This window comes from Apteryx mantelli, chromosome 4, assembly GCF_036417845.1.
Source record: "Apteryx mantelli isolate bAptMan1 chromosome 4, bAptMan1.hap1, whole genome shotgun sequence".
In the NCBI taxonomy this organism is placed as follows: Eukaryota; Metazoa; Chordata; class Aves; order Apterygiformes; family Apterygidae; genus Apteryx; species Apteryx mantelli.
In genome coordinates this window covers 20,921,242-20,948,248 of record NC_089981.1, presented here as the reverse complement: position 1 = coordinate 20,948,248, position 27,007 = coordinate 20,921,242, and the positions used below count along the sequence as shown (strand labels likewise).

Here is a 27,007-nt window from a genome sequence, read left to right as displayed (position 1 = left end):
AAAAGCCTTGCTGATAGCTGCGTTTTGCATTCGGTTTCCCTCTTTTAAATCAGTGCCTCGGTATTCCTGTGAGGACACTGCCAGCTGTTTTTTCCAAGGCTTTTTTTTTTTTTTTTTTTTTCCAAACTAGAATTTATTAAAAGCGTAGCAGTACTTTGGTAAGCTTTAACTGCTGTTAAGTACCTCTGGCAAAAATCCGGCTTTAAACCTGTCAGTTCTCTTGGTTTTGTTTCTTTTGCTGTAGTGGCTAGAAACTTTTCAAGGCATAAGAGGGAGTTAGTGTTACAGCCTTGAATGTCGTGTGACTTAAGTGCAGCTGAGGCTAAAATCGGAGTCTTCTCTGTCAAGATAAACGTTATTTAAGTTAGAACAGTGGGATACTTTGAATAGGGGTGTTGCTATAAAAAAAAAGTTCTTAGTGGATTAGTGCAGAAAACTTAAGAATGGGTGGATAGCTTTAGGAAGTGTTCCTTGGGAGATGTTGACAACTTAAATGAAAGGTTGTGTTACTGCTAGTAGTATTACTTACTTTTTAAGATCTCCTTCAATGGAAGGAATATAAATGTACTCTGACAGTATGGTGAGGGTTTTTTTTCTTTATTGCTAAATATTAAACTAGTATAAAATTTCCAGATAGTATATAAAGTAGCTTGTGGACTGTGCGAATACTTGTGTGCCTTCTTGCTGGAATACCAAAGGATGGGAGGTCTTCTTGTAGCAGTGTTCAGTTATTGGAACTGCAGCATATATTGCAATAAGACTTCTGTGTGATTACTTAGTTCAGTATTATTTATTTATATTCTTACTAGTGAGGCATGGACTATTTGTCGCTTGGAGAAGTTTTATTATACAAATCTAAAAGAACATTACAAAACTATCTTTCAATATGTAACTTGTTAAGGGGACTCCACACTGATTTGGTAGCCAGTCTGTGTGTTAAAAGATCAGCGTTTAGTTTCTTGATAGTTTATAAGTCTGTGTACTTGTGTAAATGCACTAAAGTTGTATCCTACCTCCATCTATGATATTCCTGGAATGCAGACAATATTTCCTTTTATTTGCTCTCTGTATAAAGCAGCATACGTATGTAATATTGAATTTTGTACTTTCTGGGTTACTAAATGAGATGATTTTCCAATAATAGTAGGGGATTTTTATTTTGGCCTGAAGAGGTCAGTTTACAATGAACTGAAAGAAAATACAGGGTTTAACTGAAACTCATAGTTTAGAAATTCAGGAAAAGCAGCCTATTTAACCTTAATGTTTTTAAGCAGGGTGGTATGTTATGACTTGTTTGCAAGCAAGTTAGGTTTATGTGTAAGCTGCTTTGACTCTGATGTCTTAGGACTTGTTAAATATAATTCAACTGGCCATTATTATTCCATTATGGAATTAAAGAAATTAAAGAGTTTGCAGGCCTTTTTCAGAATATTGCCTGCAAATTGTTCTTTGTGCTTCTGTTGTCTTGCTAAAGTGAGAAGTTGTTACTTTTTCTTTCAGAAACCATTTTGCTTGCACTTTGCAGAGGTGATTCTGTGGCCTGTTTGCCAATCAGATGATGCTCTGAGCGTGAAATTCAAGTGACTTAAATGGAAGGGAATCTGAATTTAGCAGTATTAAAGCAAAAGAAAAAGAAAAGTATATCTTTTAACAGTAACAGATGGTTTGGGAGTGAAGCCTATTGTTAAGGCTCAACAGCTTTGTTTCTCAGATTAAGTTTGAAAGGCATGTACTGTAAAACGCTAAAGAGCTGGTTCAAGAACGACCAAAGAACAACCAGTATGGGAGCAAAATCTTCGTAAGAAGGGAGAAACACTTTAAAGAACTGTTTGGTCTGCTTGCCTTTCTCTATGTTGATGATATCCTCTTCTGTCCAAGTGTTAAAAAGCCTTGAAATATTTATTTAACTCCACAGTTAGTCGAGGAGATCAGTCTATATCAGTGTACTGAAAAATGACATCTCCTAGCTTCTGTTTTCCAGCATGCCACCCGCACATCTTGGTAGGTAGGAGGCTTGTTCTATTCACTTCTTGCGTATAAATTGGGTTCATTTGCTGCCTTTGGAAGTTGTGATGGAAACCACTGCTTTTTGCCTTTTAATGCTTACACGGAAGAAGCACTAGCATGAGCATAGCAATCCATTTGTGTAGTAAGGTCGGATGTCTTCAGCACCTCGGCTGTGCCATCCTGCTGCTGTAGTGACATCTTCATCTGTGACCGTTAAGATTAGTGTGCACTAGGTGTTATTTCACATGTTGGGTTTAGAAATAGTGTTCTCTTAAAGTAGATTCCACATTCAGATTCCAGAAGACCAGACTTGTCTTATTGGATTGTCTTAAGAGCAAGATGTGGAGCCATTCCTTTTGGCAAAACTTTCCATAATAATAAAATAAGTAGGGATAGATAACAAATAACGTCTTGCTTATCTCAACTGATTTTGTCAAGGGAAGGAGGAGAGCAAAGGACTTGACGAAACTATTTAGTGATCATGTTTGATCCTGATATTTTAAGGGTGGGAGGCAAACCTGGAAGATCAATCACAAAATGTCTGAAGATTGCAAACATAAAATTGAAAGCTTTGCATATCATGTTTAACTGTGTTTTGCAGTGTATCTAGGTGCCAACATCTGTTGTAGAAACCATATGCTAATAAGCCACTACAGCAAAATGTTATTTCACTTTTGCAAGTTATATGCATGTCTATAGCTACTCTGGGACACTTTTCAGGCAGCAGGATGGACTGATTTGATAGGCCGGGGCTGAAATTTGGTATAAGCTGTTAACAGCTTGCTTGTTTGTGGAATAGCTCTCTGCGCTGGATTGGAAAAGTTCTGTTATCGTGAAATACAAGACTGTTCATGAGCTCTGTTTATTCAGTAGCATCCATAAAGCGCTGAGAAGCATGTCTGAAGTGGTATATGTTGTTTGGAGTGGAGTTTCTTGACTAACGGTTCGACTGTTCTTATTTTTTGCTGTTACTCTGTATAGTCCTCCCCTAATCCTTTTTCACAGTCATACCTGTTCATCTTCCCCGGGACTTGAAAAACTTGGAGTGCGCAGTGACAGAATCTGTGCGCTGTGTTGCATGCCAGCAGTGGAAAGAAGACCAAAAAGACCTAAATAGACAATTGCATGGAGCTGTGAAGCTGTAATACACTCTACTGGGATGACAGTATATGTTATCTCTGCTTCTAAGTACAACTGAAAGGATTGGACTGAAAACATTCTTCACTAGTACCTGAAATCTATTGTTAAGTCAGAAATAACAACTGAGTGAAAGACAGTATGATCAGTATAGGTGTGTTGGCGAAATGGCAAAGAGGGTCGGTAAAATTGGTAAGACCCTGACTAAATAAGTGTTTGGGTAAAGTTGAAATTTGATGTGGAGAGAGGCAGAACTGAGTAAAAGGAAAACATACCCGAAAGCAGAAACTGCCTGATGGTGAGATTCTGAGGATTAGTCTCCTTGGGGGAGGTTCTGGAAACAGTCCTGTTTCACTTTGGATGAGATGATTGCAAGCATTTGCATGCAGTTTGAGTTATGTATCAGCAAGGAGCTGGAGTAGGTGACCTCATGGCCTCCTTCCTGCCTCCACTGGGTCCTCTGGAAAACGAGCACTGAACGACCGCTGGCAGGCTCTTCTCAGCTCTGCTGAGAGGTACTTTTGAACGTGAAGAATACTCTTAAAGCCTTGTTCTGATGACCAAGCCGGTCTTGAGTGAAGCTTGTGAAGGGGACTTGTGACTCCTAATGCGGTAACAAAACGTGTTTGGAATTGGGGATGGAAACTTCCGCATTTTATTTTTCAGCAAAAACTAGTGATTTGTTCCTGTGATTATTAGATATGTCCCTGGATAGAACAATTCCTGTGTTAAAAATATTCTCATTATTTGTATGCATCACGTGAATCCTGGCCGTCTCTTATCCTTGCTACACAGTGGTCTGTATAAAGGCACTGTACCCCACCTTCAGTGACTGCAGGTAGATTTTTAAACGACTCCTAATATATAAAATAAGGTTCTGTTATGCAAGTTTAACTTCTTGCAGAGGTTTTTGGAGTGAATTTCATTTCCCAAACTTGTAGTGTATAGAAAGATGCTTTCTCTGAGTGTACATAATGCTCCTCTAGAGGAGTGAAGTACAGGACCCTAGTTCCCCAGGTAGGTGATGCATGTTTTTCACTTGTAGAGCGAGTGTCCTAATCAAGAAATCAAAAGCAAATTAGTAAGATTTCAAGTAGTACTTGCACAGTGGCCATAAGCAATATTAATATAGATGTGATTACATCTTTTTTTTTTATGGCGCTGTAAGTAGTTTCAGTGGTTGACTTAAAGCAGGAAACGGGAGTAATAGAAATTTCTAACAGCTTGGCTTGCTGCAAATTAGTATTACTTCAGTGCTGATGCATAATGAAAGGAATATTGACCTCTGTTTTCACAGGGTGAATTTTTGCATCTCTGTACCATAGTGCTTATATGCTTAGCGTTTCTCTTACAGAAACTGTAAAAATCCAGTACTTTGTGCTTTGTTTGCTTTTTTCCCTATAAATATAATAGAAACCAAAATAGTTTTACTAAAAGATACAGTAGGATGAAAAACCATAGGCAAGGTCTTGGTGAAAAGACTCTTTTATAAAATACCCTGTAGCCTTACCTCTAAAGCTGACTTGGGGCTTTCTTGATACTCTGTTCTTGTTATGTACCAGGTACTACTTCGACCAATCTTAAATCTAAAATGCTGAGCTGAAAACTTCAGTACCAATTTGAGCTATAGTAACTCATGTTATTTCTTCCATTACTGCCTTGACAGACTTGCCAGATACCAAGTATCATTGAAAGCTAACCCTTTAGGAAAATAAGTATTAAATTACATTAGTTTGGCTAGTTTAGCTGCTTTCGGCAAACTTCTTGAAAAAGGATGGGAACTCTAGAGGCTAGCAGAATAATGCTGCAGTGGCGGAAGGGACAGACGGACGCACCTTTTGGGTAGGTGGGTTTCCTGCTGAGGTTGCAAGTAGCCTCTGCAGGAAACCAACTTCCTCTCCTGTTGACATTGGCCAGCGTGCATCCCAGATGGAAGTGAGGTCGCAAATTGCAACAGCGCAGTGGTTGTATTCCTGCCTTCCATGTTTGTCATTCTGTAGCCTTCTTTCTGGCTGTTATGAAGGAGTGTTTGTCACTGCTTTTAGCGCTTCTAGCAACTAGTAGCATTTTGAGGGGAGTGAGTCGTTCCCTTTCCATGTGTGTCGGTGGTAGAAATTATACCGAGCTGGCAGTGAAGTAGTCAGTCCTTGCTTGTGGCTGTGAGAAGCTTTCATATAAGGATCCTTCTATTGTGCGTACCCGATGCTAGGCTCTCTGTTGTAGTTCCACGCCGCCTTTCATTTAACAGCAAAAAGATGTTACACACTGAGCTTTGCATCTAGACAAAACTGTTAGTGGCATAAGTCTGTATTTCTTGATGGTCAGTGGTCATAAAACCAGGTGCGGCTTGTGATGCTCGTTGCCTTTGCTTTAGTGATTAGTGTACTGTTTTCATTTTGACTTTCAAAGGGGAATATTGGAAGGCAGAACAAATAGAAATCCAGTAGCTGAAGATGGTGTAAGATCACTGCACAACTTGTTGTGCAACCGCTGGTTGTACGAAAGAAGATAATTGCTGTCATTGCTGTGAGTTGGTAATAGCAATCAGCATTTAGCTTTTATGAGCATCTTAGAGCTAGTTAAAACTTTACAATTCTCCTTGACATCACCAAGTCCTTCCTGTCTCTTCACCAATGGTGTTATGGGATGTCTTTCCTCACTTAAAAGGAATCTACTTTGTCATCAGACTATGAAAGCTGTGTTATGTCTGTGACTTCTTTGGCATTATTGTTTGCAGGGCTAAGACTCTCTTCTAGAGTCACTTATAATATAAAAAGCATGCAAGATTTGCTGTAACATCAGTACTATGCGGGAATTTAAAGCTTTGCTCTTTCTCAACCCATATAAATGTTTGATAGCTTCTGTTTCTTGGTAGTTGTGCCAGGTGCAGTTGCCTTGCTGCTTTATACGGTTTCAGTTATAGATGGGCACAAATACTATCCTTTTCCTGTGGTCACCTGTTCCAGTAGGCTCTTCGCCTGTCCTTGGAAATTATTTATTTCCAGATCCAAGAAAGAACTTTGATGTGGCTGAACCGAGTACTCGCCCCACCTGGCTTAGCTGCTCTGCTTCCAAAATGCAGCTCTTAAATCCAACTTCATCCCTAACTCTCCAACTACTGAATAGGAAGTTTAATTGCCCAGACTGGAATTGTAGGGATGGGATATCAAAGGCAGCCAGTTTAAAAATACATAAATAAATAAAAAAGCCTCTGTTGTGTATGTGGGTGTCCATGTGAAACAGGGATTCAAAATCTGAAATTCCAGTGGGAGCTTGATATCTGTTATAATGTAGGAAACACCTGTGGGTGTCTGACATCTTTTTTAGTGTAGGAAACTGGCTCCCTTTTAGGACACAACAGAAAGCAGCCATGTCAAAATTCCTGTAAAATAGCCTTTTCTTTGAAATACACAGGAGCCAAGCCTCCCCTTCTTCAGACTCGGGGATACTTAAATTTATCTTCCACTCTTCAGAAGAACGTGCTAACCATAAGGCTGGAGACTAGAGTGCGATGGGATTACTTTTTGTATTTCTCCCCTGTCGAAGTTGTAGCAGTGTGTAGCCAAGAATAAAATTATTAAAAGAGCCAGAAAATGTGTAACTGCAGTACTGAGGACATGATTATGAGATGGAGAGTTAGAGATCATCTCAATGTCTATAGTTGTGGGTGGGACTTTTTTTAGCAGAGGCTCAGTACTTGTGATTGCGAAGACTAAGGTCTTCTCTGGGAATGTGAATTGGTAAGCTGGTGTTGGAAGTACTAAGCAACAGAATATAAATAACAAGGCAGATGCCTTTTACTGAGAATATTCAGATTTTATTAGGAAACTTTTATTATTATTCTTATGAAAAAGCTGCAAGCAGCAGCCAGTGAATCCCTCCCTCCAAAACAAAAACCAAACTGGCAATTGAAAATAAAGCAAAGAGAGGAAAGATGCAGGAGGAAAGCAATGAAGTTGTCTTATTGTGGCTAGCCATAATAAGACTTTTTTTTTTTTGAGTTCATGCTTTGAGCTGTAAAGCTTTGTTTCTGGACTTTCAGATGTTTCCAATTAAGTTAATTTCTGAGGATGACTTCTAAACTTGAATGGTTCTTGCTAAAGTTGCCTTGCCACTTGTCACGCTACTGACTTAACTTTATTGGATGGTAGTAGTTAAGACTTACTTTCCAGAATCTGTATGGAACTCTAAATGTTACTTAAGAGCATAATTTAAGCTCAGATCTTAAATTTTTGACTTCAAGATTCTGCTTAGCAGAGTATAGCTTCCTAGAGCTATTTCACAAAGCTGCTTTAAGTACTTTACCATTTTTAAGTTCTGAGCTACAGCTTGCTTTTCTTGTAACTTTATTCTTCCAATGCCTTGAATAGGCACAGGACCAAGAAGCATCAGTGCAGTTGTTGGTAACTGTTGTCTTGCACTTGGGTTAATAATGACATTGTTGCCTCAATAATTCCTACTTGTGAAGGATAAAGAAACACTTTGCAGAGCTGAGACCTCTTCTTGCGCTGGAAAAAACTGTTAACGCATAAGTAGGTAGCCAGCGGCTGTAGGAAGGAATGGATGCCAGAAGTGTTCTGGTCAGTGACTGTGGTGTAGCCCTGTTTTGAGAGGAAGAGAAGCATGGAGAGAGTGAGAGAGGAAAACCAGGCAGTTTAAATACATCTGCACAGAAGTATTTCGGTAAGGGCCACTGCAAAACAATTTTGGATTTGGCCTTAGTACCGCATCTCAACCTATGGGATGTTGCTTGAACATTTTTTGGACTCCGTCTGCAGGGATATATTTGTGCATTTACCGTATTTCTCAGTTGATGATTACTTCAGCGTAAAGATATAGGATGTGAAAGTAATGAGAAATTTCCGTAAGAAATATGACTAGATCTTTGAGGTGAGCTTGCGCTGTAGTTTGTCAGGTGCAGCTATGAGTTCTTCAGAGGTCTAAAAGATGGTGCATTTGGAAGGGGGGAAAAAGTAGTCCTCTGATGCTCCCGTGAGGAAACACTAAAGCAGAACTTTTAAAAGATTATTTTGAAGATCACTGAGCATTTCCATAACAAGCTTGCATTTTCATATCCAACTTGGGCTTTTCCTTCTTTTTCTTTGTGTGGTAGTTGCAATGCATATGCTTTGTAAAAGCACATCGTGGCAGAACTCAAGATTGGTAGTGCTTCACTCCAAAACAAATTGCTTGGATCCTGGGAGGGGGATATAATATTAACTTCATAGCCACCTCAAACTCTACCTGCAGAATGCCTTCTCGGTGATCTTGTGTTACTTTGGTTTTCTAATTTCTGGTCTACAACTTACTTTTGCTTATGCTCTAATTGAAATAGTAGCCATTCATTAAGCTTTCGTAAGTGAGAGTTTTGTGAAATCTTCCCATTCAAAGCAGCCTTTTTTAGTCCTGTAAGCTGAGTCTCTCTTGGGAAAGTAAAATAGCCATGCCTCTATCTGCAGCTTTGCTATGTAGTGTTAAATGCTCATCATTTAAGTAACTTGGGGGTGGAGGGGGTCGTTTGCTAGCACTTTGTATTACTGAGAATGGTGGTGACATGCTTGTGGAGGGTATTGACCTTCTATTCAGTTGTCTTACTCCTGGAGTGATAAGATAACCTGACTGCTTTGGCATCCAGTACTTCATTAACATTCTGCATGCTTTTAAAGTACCTTTCCTTTCAAACTGTTTAACTTCAAGGTTTCTGAAGAGTGGAAAAGGACAGTGGTTTAGATTCTTTCCCTGGTGTCTTTAAAAAACAGAATATGCTCAGTGCATCACTTTAAGGGAAAGGATGGTTCATGTTTGGGGTTAAAGGCTGAAGAGGTTTAGTCAGGACATAAGTACAAAACTAGGGAAGATTCCAGATGGTGCTAAAACTTTTTCTAAATGCATATATCAACTTTTAGGTAAGAAAATACGATAGAATAGTACCACTTCCCTTGTATCCAGCTGTCTATGCCAGTATAACTTATTTCCCTTCCTTGACAGCTACACTGGAAAAACTTTTCTACTTTCATTCTAGCGATTGTGTGGATAAACGTGAAAATTGAGAGACTGTAGACATAAGCATAGACTGGGCCTAAGATTTTTCAAAAGTGAAGTGAAATTTAGCTCCCTCAGAATGAGTCAAAATCAAGGAGATAGATATATATATATATATATATATATATATAATCTGCTTAAATTGAAGATTAAAGGAGGAATATCTTTAACTTTTGTTTTCATAGTGTCAGACCTGCACCTGGGCTCTCTGAGGAGTGTTAGGGTTTTCAGATTGAAAAGCAAGAGGTGTTTGTTGTGCTGTGGTCGTGCTGGGTTTATTAGCCTGCGCATGCATGCAGAGGGGGGGTCGATGAGTCCTATCAGTCTTCACAGGGTATGGTAGCACAGAAATCAAAGATAATGTGTGTAACTGCTCACTCCTTGATATCCTGATTAAAGGGCAGTCTCACCTGCCACCTTGAGGATGTGCAGCTGCCTGCAGACTTTATTTAACCAGTGAGGTCTAGGTAACCATTAATGAAAATGAAGAGTCAAGCAAGAAGGAAGCAAGTGACACACAGCTTTGGGCTTAACTTTGAAGAAACTGTCTTACTGTAAGGAAGTCCATTCTGGCTGCTGCCATAGATCTCAGGAACTTCAGGAGGCAAAGCGTTCCCGGCTCCTGGTGGCAGCTGAGTCCCACTCCTGAGCTGCAGGCAATCCCAAGTACTCCTCTAACAGACCGGGCTTTTGCATAGAAAGGAAACTCCTAGCAGCCTCGAATGCAGTGTCCGTACAAGAAGAACGCACTTTGCTTCACTGCTTAGAAGTTGCTGAAGTAAGCAGCTTTCTTTTATCTTTGTTAGTTGTGTATCTTCATGCATTTCAACTTGATTTGTGGCCAGCTTTCAAGGTCTAATCAGCAAGGCGAAAGGAGGACGAACTTGTTTATTGGAACAGTTAAAGGTTGTTCGGAGAGAGTGGGTAGGTTTACGTGATGCACCGCATGCTATATTAGAAATGTCCAGCCAATTGTGCGTATGCTTTTATGTTTACAGTGTGCTGTGCCAGGTACGGACTTGGGTTCAGCAAGCTGTGCAGCCAGTTAGCGTGGTGTTGTACCCAGGTTAATTAATGGAAATGACAGTCAGGGCTGAGTAGCCTCAGTGCTGCAGAGTGTCTCGCACAGCCGTACTGTTTCTGTAACACTGCCCTAGGTATAACCTTAGGGAGCTTTGTATCGTACTGTTGCATAATACTGACAAGCTTGTTGGTGAAGCTGTAGCTTTCTCATAGCTCTTCCTGAGCAGTGTCCCATCTGGTTGAGGCAGATTCAGTGAACTGCTGAACATTACAACTATGGTTCAGGTCATGCCCAGCAAAAGTGCAGCTGTGCTGACAAATATACCGATGTGATCTGACTTGGCTTCTTAGACTTAACCACCTCCCCCCCCCCGCCAAATCCAAAAAATAAAACCAGAAGAACCCCTCACACTTATTGAGAGCACGTGCTGGAATAGAATGGAATAAATATTTAAAAAGGCAGGGGGAAACACTCTGCTAAAGCTCTCACATCTTGTCTTAAGGCTAAGTAAACCTTTTTTTTCATAAATGTTCAAAAAAATAAGGATAAAGCTTATAAAAAGTAGTCAGTCAGCATTGCTGATTTTACACTTCCAAAGAAGACATATAGGAATCCAGGAGGCATTGAGGCTTGCAGGTTGGCAGGTGGGTGGGACAACAGTAGAATTGATGGTGAATTGTCCAAATTCAGCCTTATACTTCTTGCTGTTATTTATCACCTGCTCCGGGTGAAGTATAAGGCCACAGCCCTGCAGCAGCCAGACTTGCTGTAATTTGGGGGCAGAGAAGGAAGAGGCAAACGCCGGTTGCCTGGTCCCCAGCGGGATGTTCCCACCTCCTTGGCCTCGCTGGCCTTGGTGCTTGGCAGACCCTGCGAACTGTTGCAGCATAGGGACTTGGTGGTAAAGCTTTTCTTTCCCTCTTCCCCTGCCTTCGTTTGTCTCCCTTTACAGTAGGTTTTAGCTCAAACAGCTTGGCAGAGCTTTGACAAGGGTCAGAGCCAAGAGGGAGGAGGAGGAGGAGGCAGGCTGGCAAGGGGCAATGCAGAGCTCCTTAGCGTAGCCAGCTTAGCCTGCTGCACAACTGCTGGCAGAGACTACCCTGAAATTCAGTGCTGGTTGTGCGCAGCCCTTCCTGGGTGTGAACGGTTACACGGCAGCAGCACACGCATGTACTCTTGCTTGCTCGCTCTCAACAAAGCATTTGGAACTGATAACTTAAATTATTTGCAGTTTAAGTCCTAGTGTTAATGAGTTATCTTAAATGCTGTTTAAAAGTCACCTCAGTTATGCAGATTTTTTTGATAAACTTCACTAGTTCACAAGTTACTAGTCTGGACTTGATCAGGTACAGTAATTCCTCTCCCCTCTGTCTTTTCCCCTCCACCGTCCCCAATTCACAGCAACAGACAAATACTTTAAAGCCAGTTTTCTTTGGGGACTGTCTTTTCAAGAGATTGCTTAAACTTAAGTCGTTTGGGAAGAGGTGTTTCTGCTTAGCTTCTGTATTAAGCCCTAAGACTGTTTCCCTAAGGGGGATAAATCTGTGGGTGTGGGGGTTTTTTGTTTTTGTGGGTTTTTTTGTTTTGTTTTCCAGGGTTTTTGTTTGACATTACCCTGACCTGTTATACATTGTGTATTCTGGTTGCTCTTTGCCGCTGTTAAAAGTTGGATATTACCTGAAGGATGGGCTGGTGGGTGTAATGCTGAACCTAACTTTAGGAAATCTGTTCCCAGAGCTCAGTACAGTTAACAGATGCCTTGTTTTACTTGCTGGGTTGCTTCAGTCTTACCCCTGAGACTTGAGACCAGATTGCAACGACTGCAAGGGGAAGGGGAATTGTTCATAGTTGTGCTAAGCAGTTCTGAAGGGTTATGGTTGTTTTCTTAAAAATAAGTGAATAAAATTGCTCTTGGGGGGAGAAAATAATAAAATACTTCTGAAAATATGCATGATGTCTAGCAGCTTTTCCCAGCAGTCATCAGAATTGGTCATCTAGACATTTGGAGAGATGTGGTGAAGAGCGATGATGAGTCTATTTAGTCTCTTTTAGATGATGACTTCACATTTGCTCTGCCTGGAGCATTAATATTTAACAATTCAGTACTGATGGATTGCAAATGCTTTGGGGAATCATTCTGAGGTAATAAGCCAGTGGAAAAAGGAAGATATCAATTTTCATATATTTTTTTTTTCTTAAGCACAGTATCGTAGAAAAACAGTTGTGCTTCTTTAGGGCATGATATGCCTGGTATATGAAATAAGATTAAACCACTTGGTGGCATACGCTTCCCACTTTTAATTGTTGTCCAGACACCTTTGTTCTTCTTGAAGAACGTTAACATTAGTTAGTGGTTAGTGGTTTTGTCCAACTGATCCCCCCCAAATTTGGGGTGTGGGCTGCAAAGCAAAACAAATTTTTGGAAAGGAGCTGTTTGGCAGTATGAACACTTGGATTTGGGATGAGTGTTAACATTACATGATGGTCTGTTTGTGAGGGTTCAGTGAGGTTTTTATAAGTTATTGTTTTGAATTCATGAGGTGAAATACTGTAACAGCAGCACTGTTCAGGAACTTGCAGTTATTGTACTTCATTGCCAGGGTGCGCAAATGTTGCATTGGTTTCTGTGGGCAAAGAACAGACTTGGAAGGGACCTTTTTACCTTCAGTGTTTGGACCAAGAGATGTCTGGAAACTGTTTTAGGAGCAGATATGTCCCAGTCTATGCAGTATTAATGTGTTTAGTCCTGTTCATGACAGCTGATGAGATAATGCTTAACTTCTGCATCTAAAAAAGTGTAAGTAAGTACATCTCATCAGGTAATACTTTTAGAACAAGCTTAACAATGCTGTGGTACTTTAGGGGAAAATTGATATTATTCTCCATAGTTGTGCTTTGCTGTATTTTACGGCTAAATCGGATAAAGATATTAGCAGAGATAAGATGTAGTGATGATGGGTTTCCATGGTTTTATGTTTGAATGTGATATACATGCCTACATGCCATGCAAAGGCAGGATGGAAGTACTGTCACCTTTAGGTTTCAGGTTTTGCTGCCTTCTGTGATGGCCCTGTCTCCCTGATAGAAGTGCCGTATTGAAGTGGCTAAACTATGGCTGAATGTAAGCCATCCCCAGAGGCAGGAGAGCCAGACTTGTACAGCATTATACCTGATCCAGCCAGTTGACTTTCTTTAATTTTAAGTGAAGTATTCCTGTGTCTTTCCTTTATTTTATCCACACTGCAGTCCTTCTCAATCCCTAATCTCTTTGGCAGAGAAGAGCAGTCGGAGCCAATAACCCATCAGTGCCGCTAAGCAGAAGGCCGTTCCTGAAACCAGGCTCTCTACTGTTGTGAGTTCTGAGATGGAGTGAAAAGGTCCTGACTGACCAGAGCAGGCTTCCTGTGGAACAGGCTTCCCAGGGTATGCTGTAACACTTGCGCTGCCAGTATCTTCTTGATAGTTTTGATTACGCTAGCCCTTCGTTATTCCATGTAATCCTGCTGCATGGACGAGCTCTAAGAAGTCAGAAATGGACCGTTCCAGGACTAGACAACGGTTTTTAGACACTAAAATTTTGTTTAATACAAGAAGAGAGGAATGGAGAAATATCAGAAAGACATCCTTGTAAGGAGAGTAATAATTCATAGTGGTTTTCACTTACATAGTTTTACTGGCAAGTGAAATCTGAGTGGACGATACCTTAAGACTTTTGTAAACTCTCTGGAAGTGGATTAAACTAGGCTTCTCAGTTTGCCCGCACATGGAATAATTGAGGAATAGACAGTCCTAGCTTAGAGCTGAGCTGCTGAATATAGGTGAGCCTTTGAAATCCAGAAATGATTACCAAGCCAACTTTGGTAAAGCAAACCAAGTTCAATAAACCTGTTTACTTTTTTTCCTCTTGTTAGTCACTTGACTCGCAAGGGATTGGCAAATCTACTTGACATTTAGACCTGAAGGTCTGAGGATGAAAAACACATTTGACCTTTGAAAGTATTATGGTCAATGTATTACACTGACCTTCAGTTCACGTGTATGTTGGTTACTAAAATAGCCTTAGAGAAGGCTGTATCTAGTGTTTGTGTACACGAAGGCTTGGCGTCTTTGCACTGTTGTGAGTAAAATGGAAATATGGTGACTTTTGGCTCCAGAACTGTTGGAAATTCCAAATAGCATGGTGTTTCAAGACACAAAAACTACTAGTCCTAACAAAGCTAATAAAAACATGTGGTCTTGGATGCTTGTTTAACTAGAATGTAAAAATTCTTTTAATTCAGAAGGAATATATTTGGTAGTATGTGTTTCTAGGTCGATAGAGGCTATTTAATAAATATTCTGCAAGGATTAAAAACCGGTTTGAAGATGCAACTCTATCTGTGACACGGGAGGGCTAAAATTAAATCATTCTTGTCTCTACTGGCAGAGTACTCAGCATGGTTGTGTGCTTTCTTTAGCTGAAGATATACTAGTGACTGAAATTCCAGCAGTAGAGCCCTTTAGCCAAGTACTAGTCGTTGACACAAATTAATGGACTTGCTGCTATGCTTGCTACCCTTCTGAGTTCCCGATACTTCTTTCTTTCAAGAATAACATTGCCCTTGCTTTCAAAAGAAGCAGAAGTCTGCGTGTAGACTCTCGCAATTTGAAGTAGGCTTATCAATGTAAAGTAGGTTTATCTGGATTTTTGTAAGTTAAACTGACTTCAGATTGGAAGCGTCTGAATTTCGTGTACCAATTTATGCCCAAATGACTGGCGTTCTTAATGCTTGTACCCTTGTTTATGTGCAAGTTTGTGCGTAAATCAGGCCCTAGTGTAACAAGCAGCCAGAGAATAGTTGTGAGGATAGAATAAGGTGGTTAAAAAATCAAGTAATAAGCAGTTCTGACCTCTAAATCTGAAGATGTGACTTTGTATAAAATTGCTTGTAGTTAAACAAAACAACAATAACAAAAACTCTGGGTTCCTGTTAGATTCCCTTGGCAAACTGCCTTTACAGTCTCGCTTGCCTTTTGTTTTGTGAGGACGACGGAGCTTCTTCCTGTGTCTCCCAGCAGCGAAGGAGGATGTTTAATGGGGTGAAGTCTGTAACGGTTTCCTTGCAGGTGACAAGCTCCTCTTGAATTTGTCGCAGAGTATGGTGCAATGGACCGAGGTTTCTTTTCTTCCTAGCAAGTTGTTTCCTTCTTCCATCGTTCATGGTTTTTTATGCCCTGCAAGCAACACTGTGTTCATGCAGCTGTTGAGCTATTTAATAGAACCTGTTAACATTATTAAATTGCAAAATGTCTTTTTTTTTCTTGTAGGAAGAAATCTGCTTCATCTTAACCTAATTCAGTCCTGCTAATCTGCTAATACTGTAGATTGAAAGATTTTTGCTGTTGCCAGGATACCCTGTAATGGGCAAGGAGCCTCAGAGAATACAAATCGTTCTGTTTTTTTTAACTTTTTAAAAAAAACTTTTGTGTTTAACAGGTAAGAAACATTGCTATTAAACTTCATCTGTAGTGGTAGATTTATCTGCTGCACCTATAAAGCCTTAACTTAAATTTCAAGTGGTTTCTCAATGCTTTAACTTTTTTCTTGTCCCTCATGTCCAGTAAAGGCTGACTTACCTGATTTCTGTAGGTTCAAATTTAGCACCTGCTAAGCTGCTCTTCCTCTTCTGCAGGCCAGACTTTGTGGTCATTCCTTCCCTTTCATTGCAGCTTTTTTTTTTTTCCTCATTACTTTCTAGTTGGCTATTTTTAAACTGTCTTCTAATCCATCCTGCTGTTGCACTACCTTCTTTCTTTCTTTTTTTTTTCTTTTGGTCTTATAATGAGAATCAGGGGTTATCTAGGCACACTGTCGTGGTTATTCTGTTTGTTTTACAGGGAACTTGTTTTCAAGTGTTTTGATTTTTACAGGGAACTTGTTTCCAAGTGCTCTGGTTTTGTGACAGGAGGTGTCAGCTGCCCAGCCTCCAATTCTGTGGAAGAGTTTCAAAGCACATGTGTTCATGAACTGACAGATAATAGGTATGGATGATGTTTAGCACTATAGGTTCTTGTATTGGAGTATGGTAATGCCATCTGCTCCAACTGAGTTTTTGGTATCCAGCTGCATGCTTCAGAGTCAAGTTGTTCTATGTAGCTATGCATTCTTCAGCTTGCTTTTTATAACGTGACCGAACCATCTGCTTTCCTCAGTACACAGATATCTTAATTCCCGTTTTGAAGGTGACTGATGGAAGAGTTGAAAATATCCAGAATCTGAGTTCCTTGACCAGTAAATATCTTAAATGTGTAAATGTTTGGCTGTTAAAGTGGAGTTACTAGGAAGTTACTCACCTTTTCAACTGGGACCAGGGAAATCAATGTCTAATTTAGAGTTATTGCAGGTAATTAAGATTGCATTTATATTAACCAGTGGTTTGAGATACGGAGTACGGGTGTTGTCAAGGATACGCGTGTTGCTTGGTGCAAGATTGCTGTTGTAACTTGATTGCAAACTGCAGGTTTTAGCTGATTTCTGTATTCTCGCTGGAGTACTGTGACTTGATGAATTTTGAGGGATTGGTGTCTGTCTCAGTAAACACTAACTAGTCTGGAGCTTGTTTGCGTATTTTGGCACATGAAGGCAACTGACTATTGGGGCATTGCATATGTATGCGTTTGTTTTGTGTGTGTGTGTGTGTAATATTTAAAAATATAAATAATCCTGATCTAAACAGAAATGTAGTTAGTGTGATAAATAGATAATGGAGATAATGATTTCACTTTTATAGTCAAATTTTGCATGCTCTGCAGCCATAGCAGGCTCCCACTTCTACTATGTGATAGTAAGTAGGGACTTTCACTCCACTAGGTGAGTTGTCCTCTCCCTAGGAAGAGGAGGCAGCTGCTTCAGAGCATGTCATGAAAATTACTGTGTCTTCGTGCTACTTGATAATACGTTTTTTCTCTCGGTCAGTAAAAGACTGCCACATGAGCACCTCTTGTTCCCATTTCACTCAGGAATATGTAGTTTTCCCCTGAGAATAGTTGTTAGCTGAGAAGTATATGCTGTAAATGAGTGTGACGGCTGGAGGGAATTGTGTCAGTAGTACAACAAGCATAAGTTGTAGAATAATCAACGGATTTGCTGAAGTGTTTCTCTTGTATTCCCAAATGTCCTTTGGTTGTACAGGAATCCTTGACAGTGTTTGGAGGAAGAGGCAGTATCTTGTTTTGATATGTAAATGAAATTGTGCCAGTGAATAGTTCAACATGCTGAGATGTTACTAGGTTGTTTAAAATGAAATGCTCCCTTACAGTTCCTGGATCTTACGTTTAATGATGGTAAGGTCTTACTAGGATAATTCTGTTGCCTTACATCTTGTTTAAGAAAGCTAGGAACTGCACTATGGAAACTCTCCTTTATTACCACTTTTACTTAAGTGGTTGCTAGATGTAATATAAACCAATGTAGCTGAATCTAGGGCTTGGAAAGCTAACGATTTCCTTGCTAGTAACACTCAAGGTCCTTTACCTTTTGTTCTGTACAAAATAAGAGGTAAATTTTAACAGTTTTGAGAAGATATGTTTCTTTAAAAAGGTTATTGGGTAAGTATGGGGTTTTTTTTGATTGCATTACTTGCAATATGTAGAAATAAAAGTAAGGGGTAGCAAAGGACCAAAGGTTTTGCACTTCTTAACTACTATTTGAAAGTGGCAGAGGATAAAGAAATGTGTATTTCATTAATCCTCTTATTTATGCCGCAAGTTTTGAATGCAGAAGAACCAACAGAAGTGTTTGCTTGGGTATTAGACATTCTTCCCTGCATCCATCGGGTGGAGAAAGTATGGAATTTAGTTGAAGCACAAGTGTGCATTGGCATGAATTACTGTTACTTTATGGAAAATACCTGTTCTGGTCCAAATCTTCAAGTTTGAATGCAGGTGTTTTATTATTGATTAATAATGAAATAGTCCATTATTTTAGTGTCAGTGAATAGCTGGAACTTGCATTCTTAAATGTGTTAGTTTTCCTCTATTCAAGCTATCCTCAAGTGCAGACTGAAAATGCTGAGGTGCCTAATTTTCCCACGTAATAGGTTTTGGCATGTCTAAGGCTTTGAGGAATTGGCTCCTGGTGAGCAAAGGGCAGCCTGTTTCCGACAGCAGGTTTACAAGGGTAAAAAGTTTCACCCTGCCTGGGTGAAAGGGGCAATTTAAAAAGCAGCCACTAGAGCATATTCTGTGTCAGTTCTGCAAACCGGTGCTTCTGTTCAGCTCTTAAAACTTTGAGACGTACTCGTGCTTAGCTTTGTTTAGAACAGGCAGCCCGTTTCCACTGTGAGAATACCTCCGTGTGCTTCATAAATGCTCATCCTGATATGAAATGTGTTGAGCTGGCACAGGGACGTGTGTTTAGTGTTTTAAAGAAACCGCTTAATACATCTCAAAGGTCTAAACCCTTGTCTCTTTTAATGATAAAACCATGAGGATTTATCTTCCTTATTAGTCTTTCCCCCAAACCTATCTGACTTTTTTTTTAAGGCAATGGATCATCTGCATTGGGAATGCTCTTATCACTGAGAAATACAAGACTCTTGAGTGCCTTTGGTGGCCTTAAGGGTTACTTTTTGGTGGCTACTCTCCTTGCATCCAGCTATTAGGTCACCTTCTACTAGTTGCTACACAAAAACCTCTTGTGCTCAAATAGATCAGGCCATTTAGGGTATGTTAGTCACAGAAGAGTTCATTGGTGCTTAAGCAGGGAGTTGTTTCACCTGTGCATTTGAACCTTGTAGGAGACTGTGGTACATAAAAATGCCAGCTACATGCTGACATTAGTGCTGGATAATGCAACCCTTGTTACAGCTCTGGATGTTTCAGCTTTCAAAGAATATGCCATTTCCAACTTGACACCTGATTTTTTTTATTATTTTTTAAGCTTTTTTCACTTTGTAATGAAACCAGTTATCATTGCAGAATCTGCTGAGTTACTGCCTGAAGCTCTCTGTATATGCTTTTAACCTACCCAGTTGTCAAGTAAAAAATTTCTGTAAACCAGTCTTCATCTGAGTAGTCAAAGCTGGGTGTCGTTCACAGCTAGTAAGCTGTTCATAGTTTTCTGTAATAACTTATTAGCTGGAGAGGCTTTTGGGATGCTTTAGAGTAACAAGTGTAACTGCTTTGTAAAGGTTCCAAATCTGATAATTTGGAAAGATTTCTATCTCCTGTGCCCTTGTCTGACTAGAATTCGTGTCTTCGTCCTGTACCTGGAAACAGGAAAGCGGTTTGACAGCGACATCCATTTTAAGTGAAGAAGCTTGTTGATGCAGTTGTTACTAGTTGGTTTTTTTATTCTCCCTTCTCTGATGAAGCTATTGATTAAGCCTTTGGCCTTCAGAGAAAACCACAACCTAGTTGCTGTTTAAAAAAAGAAAAAATACGTACAGTGTGGTTTTCTTCTGCTATAGTAGGCAGAAGATGGTCACTTGTAAGCTTTACTTCTTCCTTTCCAAAAACAACTGAAATGAGAACTTTAGCGCCCTGTTATCTCAAACCAGGGACAGGCTTTCTTCATTTTGTTGAACTGCTTTCTCTCCTTTCAGAATTAGTCAGGGGTTACTACACGGAATGGTATTTCAGCATTCATTTAGAGAAGAATCTGTTGTGTTATTAACTACGAGAACACAACTGTGTTTTTCTGAATGCTCGGTGTTCATATTCTGACTGCTAGGTGTTCATCTCGACACAAAGCTTACATCCGGCTGATGTAAACTTGTGGAAGGACTCTGTGCGTGCATTGGAAGAGGTCCGTTAATTTTGCTTGCTGGGTTGCAAAGCTAACTAAACATTATGGATCGTAGTCAGATACCTGCAGCAACTTTGCCATCTTCAACACAACAATTTTTCTTTCCAAGTCTGACTGTGTGCGGTATGGTGTGGGGTTTTTTTTGTTGTTTTAAATACAATCCTGGTTTGTTTTGCTTCTCATGATACCTAATCTTGAGCATGATTCATGTTTGGTCTCCTTTTGCATCTTGTATTGAAACAGCGCTTATGCTGCTTATATTGGCATGGGACTTGAATATTGAGTGTCGCATCCCAGTTGACCCTTGGAGCTGATTGTAAATTTGCAGGTGCTGAAGTTTTGGGAGGAGTGTGGTGGGGAAGGTGTTCATTCCTGAGTTGCGGACAGGAGGCCTAATCCTGCCTCTGTTAATGGGACTGAAATTTGGAAAAAAAACATAGAAATAATTCAAATGTTTTTTTTTTTTTTTTTTTTTGAGCGGGTGAACGGTAGGGCATAGGAAGAATAACAATAACCTTTTTTTCTTTCTAAACCTCCCTCTTGGAACTATGGTATACTGCTTCTAGACTATCGCTAGTGATAACACCTAAGAAAATTCTCTTCTCTTCAGGGTTCCTGGACTTCCTCTTTGGCACATTTTATGGTGTTTATTTTTCCTTATTCCAAAGGACCCGGGCTCCTGTTGAAAAGTGATGGAATAATCTCTGGCCGGCACCTGACATGTTGAGCATCCCCTAAAAGAGCTTGCCTGGGAGAATTTGTGAAATAACGCTGTAACATGTTTGCAGTAGTATGCCTCTTTTTTGTTGTTGCTATTTTCTATTGTTAAATTGCTCTGGAATTAAGTAACTGAGAAATAACTTGAAGCTACTGAAATGAGCTTTAATCATGGCAGAGGGATTTACATCTGGAGTTAGCATTGATAGTGGTTACTTGCAAAGATGCAGCTTTTACTAATTGGGACAAGGGGAGGGATTTGATCTTACTGTAAGCTTGAAAAAAGTCCAAAGCAAAAATATTCTGTGACTTTACTGAAGCACTGGTTTACTTGCTTACAATAAGTCTTTGTAGAGCCTGAATACCCATAAGCCAATGGTTTTAATAACAACTTTGTATAATTTGATTTATGCTAATATGTCTCTTGTAAGTAAAATCAGGTGTTTTGAACTCTGCTTGCAAGATTACTAATACTTTTAGTAGAGAAGATTTTTCTGTTGGTTTTTTTTTTAAACCATTTATTCTCTTTTTAATCCTTGCATGGGATCTCACATGATGATGAATACTAGGATTGCAATTGAAGTCATCTGTACTTTTTCCTGATTTTTTTTTTCTTTTATTTTTCCTTTTTTGGTTCATGACTTCCATATATTTAAATGTAAAACTATGCATTCCAGGGGCAGTTTTGACATACACTCACAACTTCTGACAAAAGCCTGAACAACGTAAGGTATTCTTAGGTGATCGGCATGTCATAATTAAAACACCGAGAACCCCAAAAGCGAACAAAACCTCTCCTCCCTAGCGAGTATACCAGGCTTATTCCAATTTGTAGGCCAAATATTGAAGTCTTAGTAATGAAGAAAGCTATAAGGGTTTTGCTGGATCCTGGGCTCTAGTCCCTGCAGTTCACAAACTGCTAACGTGCTGAGTTAGATGCTTCACTGCTCTGAGTAGTTGTGGTGTGTATGCTGAACCCACGCGAATTTAGGATACAAATACTTAAAGCTGACTACCTCTTAGTTTGCCTAGGATCAGGTATTTCTAGTTTAGGTTTTGAAGATTATCTTAAGAGTGTGTACGGCAAACGCATGGCTTGACTGTTGCCTGTAAGTTTGCTCCTTCTGCACACAAAACTGCAGCTTGCAGACATGTTCTTGCTAAATAAAATAAAATAGGGCATTCACTTAGATTCTTTGTGGTGACTACATATGCACACAGCTGATGTTGTTGCTAATGCATGCCAGTAATTTGAGTTAATTCTTCACACTTGGAAGGTAGTTACTAAAGGAGCAAAAAGACTGTTTCTTTTCTGTGTATTTTTTAAATCAAGTACTGCTTAAAACGATGCTGCTGTGTACTTCGAGTTTTAGGAAAGAACCATTTCCCTTATTGATTGCTAGAATATCTTTCAATCCGCTTTCTTAAATTCTCCAGTCATGCAAGACTAGTTGATGCTGTATCAGAAGTAAAATGTTGTAATGTAAAAGCCGGGTTTTGTTCAGAATGTAGAGAACGCTTGTACTGGGCTTAAGGAGAGATACAGGCAAGTGGGAGGTTATTGTGTTTGTCTGAGACAGAAATATTCTTCTTTGATAGCCCAGTTGTCTCAGCAACAATTGCTTGTGAGATTTCTTAGAGCGACAAAACGGACCTGGAGGTGCTCAGAGCACTTTGTAAGGAAAGATGTGGAGTTGCTCGTCCTTATGCATTTGTTCGACCTCCGCAATGTTTCTGTGGTCCGGACACTGCAGTTACGGACTTGTTTGTAATAAGTTTTATTGCCCCTTGTTTTGCCCCCACTGTGTCACGTTTGTGGAGGGAGGTACAGTGAGGGAGCAGGTCCCGTGTTCAGATTAACTCCAGCACTTGTTGTGTGCTACCAGCAAGTCAAAAATGGCTCTAGCTTCCTGCACCTTCGGAGGCGTTTCCTTCAGTGCCACATGGGGTGGAGGTGGTGGCGCTCCAGTGCGTTTCTGGGCCATGCCCTTTTCTTCTTCTGCCAGCCCTAGTAGTTGCTGAGCAGGTTCTCCTGTGTCTGAGACTTGCTGCATAGATAAAACAAAGGGGAGGAAACAAACATAAGAAATCAAACCAAGAATTAACCTTTTTTCTTTAATGCAGATTAGCATGTTCCTTTCTTGTAAGTATAACTCTGGAGCAAGCTAACTTAACGTTAAAACATTGGCTTATCACTAAAGATACAAAATTACCACAGATTATCCAGTCTCTTTAATCAAGTCTGACTTATAGCTTTCTGATTCATCTTTCAGCATCTACTAATCCGTGTCTCATTTGAGTTCTAGAAAGTTTCTGCATATGCAGGCTCTTTTGGGGTTAGAAGCTATGAAGTGGATGTGGAGTTGGCTTTTATTGGGGGCAAGCTACATGTACTGTTTCAATATATCTGTAAACTTAATGCTTTGTGTATATTGTTTTCCTTATCCAGACCAGCATGTTTTGGAAATTTGATCTCCATTCGTCATCCCACATAGATACGCTTCTAGAGAGAGAAGATGTAACACTGAAGGAGTTGATGGATGAAGAAGATGTTCTGCAAGAGTGCAAGGCTCAGAATCGCAAACTTATAGAGTTTCTGTTGAAGTCAGAATGTTTGGAAGATTTAGTTTCATTTATTATAGAAGAACCACCTCAAGACATGGATGAAAAAATTCGATACAAGTAGGAAAACATTGTTGGGGGGGTTGGAAGGTGGAAAGAGGGCCAACTTCCTCCAGTTAATTATAGTACATCTCGAATTCCTGCATGCTGGTGTGTAATAGAGTACTGGTATCTTTAGAGTAAGCTTGTTTTCAAGGGGTGTTGTAGAGCTTCTAATTAAATGAGTCATGTTAATATTTGTGGAGTTTTCTTTTAATGAAGGGTTCTTTTTTTATACAGAAATGCTTCCAAAAACAATTGCTGCCCAAAGGAAGCTTACAAAAACCCAGAACTCTCATAAAGAATCTTTGTTACTCCTTGTGGTGATTAAAAATAGTTGAATGAAAACCTCTATTTGGGTAATACATTTGGGTGCTTAGTCTTGTTTTATCAGTGACTAGTAAGATGTTTTGAAGATGCGTTTTTGGAAAGTCTCTACCACTCTTTGGAAGCATTTACTTAACATCTAGTTGCTGGTGTTTTCCATTGCAGAGCTAGAACTGTACGATTAGGAAGAGTTTGGCCCTGATTTGTTTTGGTAATTTGACAAGAAGGTTCAAACTTATCAGTCACCCTAGCAATTCCCATAAAAGTATTCCCCTCCTTCCCCCCCACCCCCAATTTTGGAGCGGTCTGTGAAGAAAACTGGTGTTTGGTTTTTGGCTGTATAGAAAAACTAATGTGAAATATGCTACCTTCCTGGTTTTATCACTTATGGCAAAACAGACCTCCTGTAACTGTGTATAGTTGGGTTGGAAATTGAGGTGTCTTCCGCTGGGAAGCCTTAAGCTGCTAACACTGTCATAATTATTTTTAGTGCGAGTGGGCGATACTGCTGTCAAACGCGGGAAACTACTGGACTCTTAGCTTAAGTCGCAGTGTTCTGAACCATACTTCTGTGCCTGTCCTCTCCTTTCCCCGCTTCCCCAGTGTTGTCCGTATTGCTGCTGCAGAACAGAATAGTCTGTTTCTTAAACAAAAGAACAGAACGCGCAGCCTGCACGTGCAGCTGTGTTAACTTGCGCCAGTCTGCTTTTTAGTTGCTGCAGACCTACTTCAACTCTGTCAGAAGCCCTACCAGGCAGCTGCTTTTCTGAATTCAGACTTGACAGTATAACTTCCTCCAAGTAGGAATGATGGAATTTTTTTTTCCTCCTTTCTCCAGGTATCCAAACATATCCTGTGAGCTGCTTACGTCAGATGTCTCACAGATCAATGATAGGCTGGGAGAAGAAGAATCCTTACTTGTGAAACTGTACAGCTTCCTCTTGAATGAATCTCCTCTAAACCCTTTACTGGCCAGTTTCTTCAGCAAGGTGCTAAGTATTCTTATAAGCAGAAAACCAGAACAGGTAAGTGCTTGCAAGCTCTCCAGTTTAACGAGTGCTTCACTGAAGCTACAAAACTCAGTAATGTTCCCCTAAGACTGCGCTTCTGAGGGGTAGCAGCTGAGTCAAAGAACAGCGTTCGTATTTCCGTACTAACTGCAGACACTAAGTCTTTTATGGTATGCACAGGATTTAAAAACAGGATGACTAAGATGTATTAGATTCAGATTCACCTGAGCCATTTACGCAGTCAGTAACTGCCTGTGTGCGAATGCTTACCTTTTGGCTTAGCTCAATATTTGCATGGTGATGTTTGCATTAAATGACTCTTAGAGAAGAAGGTGAGTGAGTTGAAGCGCTGAGAGTGGGTCCGACTTGGGCAGGGTCACAGCCTGGTGCGAAGGGCTGTCATATGACCGGGCGAGACATTCGGAGTCCTCCTGCAGCAAGGCCGTGTGCCCGTGTTCACGTGGCCTGATGCTGCGTGCGGCTGCCATGACCAGCTCTGGTACCTGAGCAAGTTAAGCTTGTGATTCTGTTCCCTGTTTTTTAGTTTAGTGACCTCTGAATTTGCCTGAGAGTGTGTTGTATTAAGGTTTTGCTGTGTCTGGCTTTGCTCGCCGAGCAGTTCTGGGAATGGGGAATTCATGCCTAAAAGGAAAGCAGACTGTGCACTGGTTACAAGCAGTTTAGGGTCAGCAAGTCGGGCCTGAGAGTAGGCCCAGGACACGCTGAATGTAGTGTAGGTCTGTCCTGTGTCTGTCTTGCTGCTCTATAAACGTGTGCTATTTTATCTTGCCTTGTACTGCAAACTTGAAGATATAGAAGTGTTTAAGAAGTTCTCATTTTCAACTTGTATGAGAGAAAAATTAAAATTCTGTCATAATCTACCATGTAAAATACAGAGAAGCAGAGGTCAGCCTCTTTGTTTTTTCTTTTTAGATCGTGGATTTTTTAAAGAAGAAACATGATTTTGTAGACCTCATTATTAAGCACATAGGGACCTCTGCTATCATGGACTTGTTGCTCAGGCTACTGACTTGCATAGAACCTCCACAACCTAGGCAAGAAGTGTTAAATGTGAGTAAAACTTGTTAAACGAATTTTGGCATGTGTGAACTGCAAGATGGCTTATTTAGTGTTAGTTTTACTAAGTTCATTTCTTAAATGTGCAGAAATTAGATGTGCATGTTCGCTCGGGTCTGTCCCTGCTTTCCCAGGGGAGCCTCAGCACTGGTGGGAACAACTTAAAAGCTTAAATAAAAACACCTGAGTGGTTGGGCTATTCCACTGGGCTTTGATAGCTAACAACTCTTGGATGCAGTTTTAAAGCTGTTTTAGACCTTACGGACCAGGCTTTCTTTGTGTCAGAAAGTTTATTTTAGAAGTTGAGGCTCTGCTAAAATTTTTGCTGGTCATGTGAAACTTGCAGACCACTTCGTGTCGTACTGACATAACTGTCACGCTTGACACTTACTTTGTCCCAACTTCCCAGTGGCTCTGAGGAGAGCTGCCTGCGTTAGGCTCTTCTGCTTGTCAGTGTGCAAGTTGCCCTTGGTACCACAAATTAAAGTGAGGTAAACTGAGAATATTTGCAAAAGATGTTTTGTAACCTGTTAAGATGGTTCCCCCCTGCCCACTCTTCCAAATAATCATTTTGGGAGGATCCTCCTTCTAAACATAACCGAAGCCGCCCCTTACAGTTGCTCTGAAACATTAACCTTGCTTTTTTCCTTTTTTTGAAGTATTGTTAGTCCACATTCGGAAATATTGGCAGTTTTACTCATGGCAGTTTTCAAACTACCTCTTTTAATTCATTTAATACTAGTTAAATTAAACTCATGTGCTTGAATAGTATTTTGTTAATGCCCACAAACGTTTTTACAGTGGCTGAATGAGGAGAGAATTATCCAGCGGCTTGTGGAGATTGTACATCCATCTCAAGATGAAGATGTAAGTGCTGTTCTGATGCTCTTCTGGGTCTGTCTGGTCAGCAGATCACTGTTCTGACACTACAGCACTGTACAGAACTTGTTACTTTTGTTGTTTTCTGCTTACTTTTCTACAGTAAGCTGATTTCAGTATTGTTTAAGTTTCTCCTTTAAGTTCAGGATTTGCAGTTTCAGACCCAGCAAAGCCTAGCCCTGATGCAGACTCAACATGGTTTGAAGATCTGTCTTTAATATTAAGTTTTGGTGCCTTCACACTGGAAATAGATTCCAGTCTTTTGCCTCAAGTCTTTCCATGGCTTGTTAAGTTTCAATTACGGAATAAAGCTTTTGCAGAAATGTTTCTGTGTAGGAG

General features: G+C 40.1%; 1 protein-coding gene across 7 annotated transcripts in view; it reads left to right on the top strand.

Annotated features, from left to right (window-relative positions):
* PPP6R3 (protein phosphatase 6 regulatory subunit 3) overlaps positions 1-27,007 on the top strand; it is a 61,199-nt gene that overhangs the window by 710 nt on the left and 33,482 nt on the right. For 3 of the 7 annotated variants that reach the window (XM_067295932.1, XM_067295930.1, XM_067295931.1), the window contains exons 2-7: positions 15,518-15,686; positions 20,666-20,787; positions 23,164-23,396; positions 24,541-24,727; positions 25,646-25,783; positions 26,591-26,656. In XM_067295932.1, coding sequence (XP_067152033.1) covers positions 20,776-20,787; positions 23,164-23,396; positions 24,541-24,727; positions 25,646-25,783; positions 26,591-26,656 — 636 coding nt within the window. In that variant the 5' untranslated portion in view covers positions 15,518-15,686; positions 20,666-20,775. Of the gene's footprint in view, positions 1-15,517; positions 15,687-16,120; positions 16,232-20,665; positions 20,788-23,163; positions 23,397-24,540; positions 24,728-25,645; positions 25,784-26,590; positions 26,657-27,007 lie in introns of those variants that run through there. The other 4 variants (XM_067295927.1, XM_067295928.1, XM_067295926.1 and 1 more) reach the window with 4 other exon arrangements.